Raw genomic sequence first — 741 nt, 5'->3', positions numbered from 1 at the left:
TCCATGACGCACCGAGGGTATCCATGCTTATGGCCATAAGCAACAAAGAGTGACTGCTATCTGGACAATAAAAGTGCACCTTTACCACCGTGTTAATACACCTAAGGCTGCCCATGCCGGTCCCTGCACGCAACTGCCGCCTGTATGGGGCAGAGGGGACAGAAAGCCACTGGTGTCCATCCACCCACGCCTACCTAGCTACATCTACACAGACGAGCTCTAGGAAGCCGTCCCTGCTATTGCTTCTCGGGGGTGTTGTTGACCATGGGCCCGTAGAGCCCCCCGGAGTAGACCTGCTCCTTGTGCACGGCAGAGCGGTCCCGCATCAAGTCGCTAAAGGCGTAGTCCACGGGCGGCCGGAACCCCAGGGTGGGCATCAGCCCGGCCGTGGAATAGGGGGTCATGAAGGCCAGTCCGCGGCTGTGCGCCGAGTAGGCGAGGCGCAGGGGGTTAAGTCCCAGGTGGGTGCCCAGCGGATAGGCGCCGGCCTCGGCCCCGAAGTGCGTGGCGTTGGGCTGCAGCGGGGAGAAGGCAGAGCGGCTGCCCAGGGTGCCGATAGCGGGGGCCATGGCGCCGGCTATCAAGGGCCGGTGGTGGGCGGCGGCGGGAGTGGGCGGAAGGCCTTGCAAGGCGCCGTCCCGAGCCCAGCCCTCCTCGGGGCCTTTCTCCGGGCCGCGGTTGTTGAGGATCTGCTCGATGGCCTGCACCACGTCCCCGCCGCAGCCCTGCAGCACCAGCTCC

At 65.5% G+C, this 741-nt stretch overlaps 1 protein-coding gene across 1 annotated transcript; it reads right to left on the bottom strand.

Annotated features, from left to right (window-relative positions):
* Nucleotides 1-236: 236 nt before the first annotated feature.
* LOC104536970 (doublesex- and mab-3-related transcription factor A2-like) lies at nucleotides 237-737 on the bottom strand (the record flags this gene model as incomplete). The annotated part of the gene is made up of 1 exon (XM_010179721.1): nucleotides 237-737. A coding segment is annotated over one exon (501 nt), but the record flags the coding sequence as incomplete, so codon positions are not given.
* Between the last annotated feature and the right edge of the window lie 4 nt (nucleotides 738-741).

This window comes from Mesitornis unicolor, unplaced genomic scaffold, assembly GCF_000695765.1.
Source record: "Mesitornis unicolor isolate BGI_N332 unplaced genomic scaffold, ASM69576v1 scaffold38522, whole genome shotgun sequence".
In the NCBI taxonomy this organism is placed as follows: Eukaryota; Metazoa; Chordata; class Aves; order Mesitornithiformes; family Mesitornithidae; genus Mesitornis; species Mesitornis unicolor.
The sequence above is the reverse complement of the archived record's forward strand: the minus strand, read 5'-3'. Positions and strand labels throughout refer to the sequence as shown.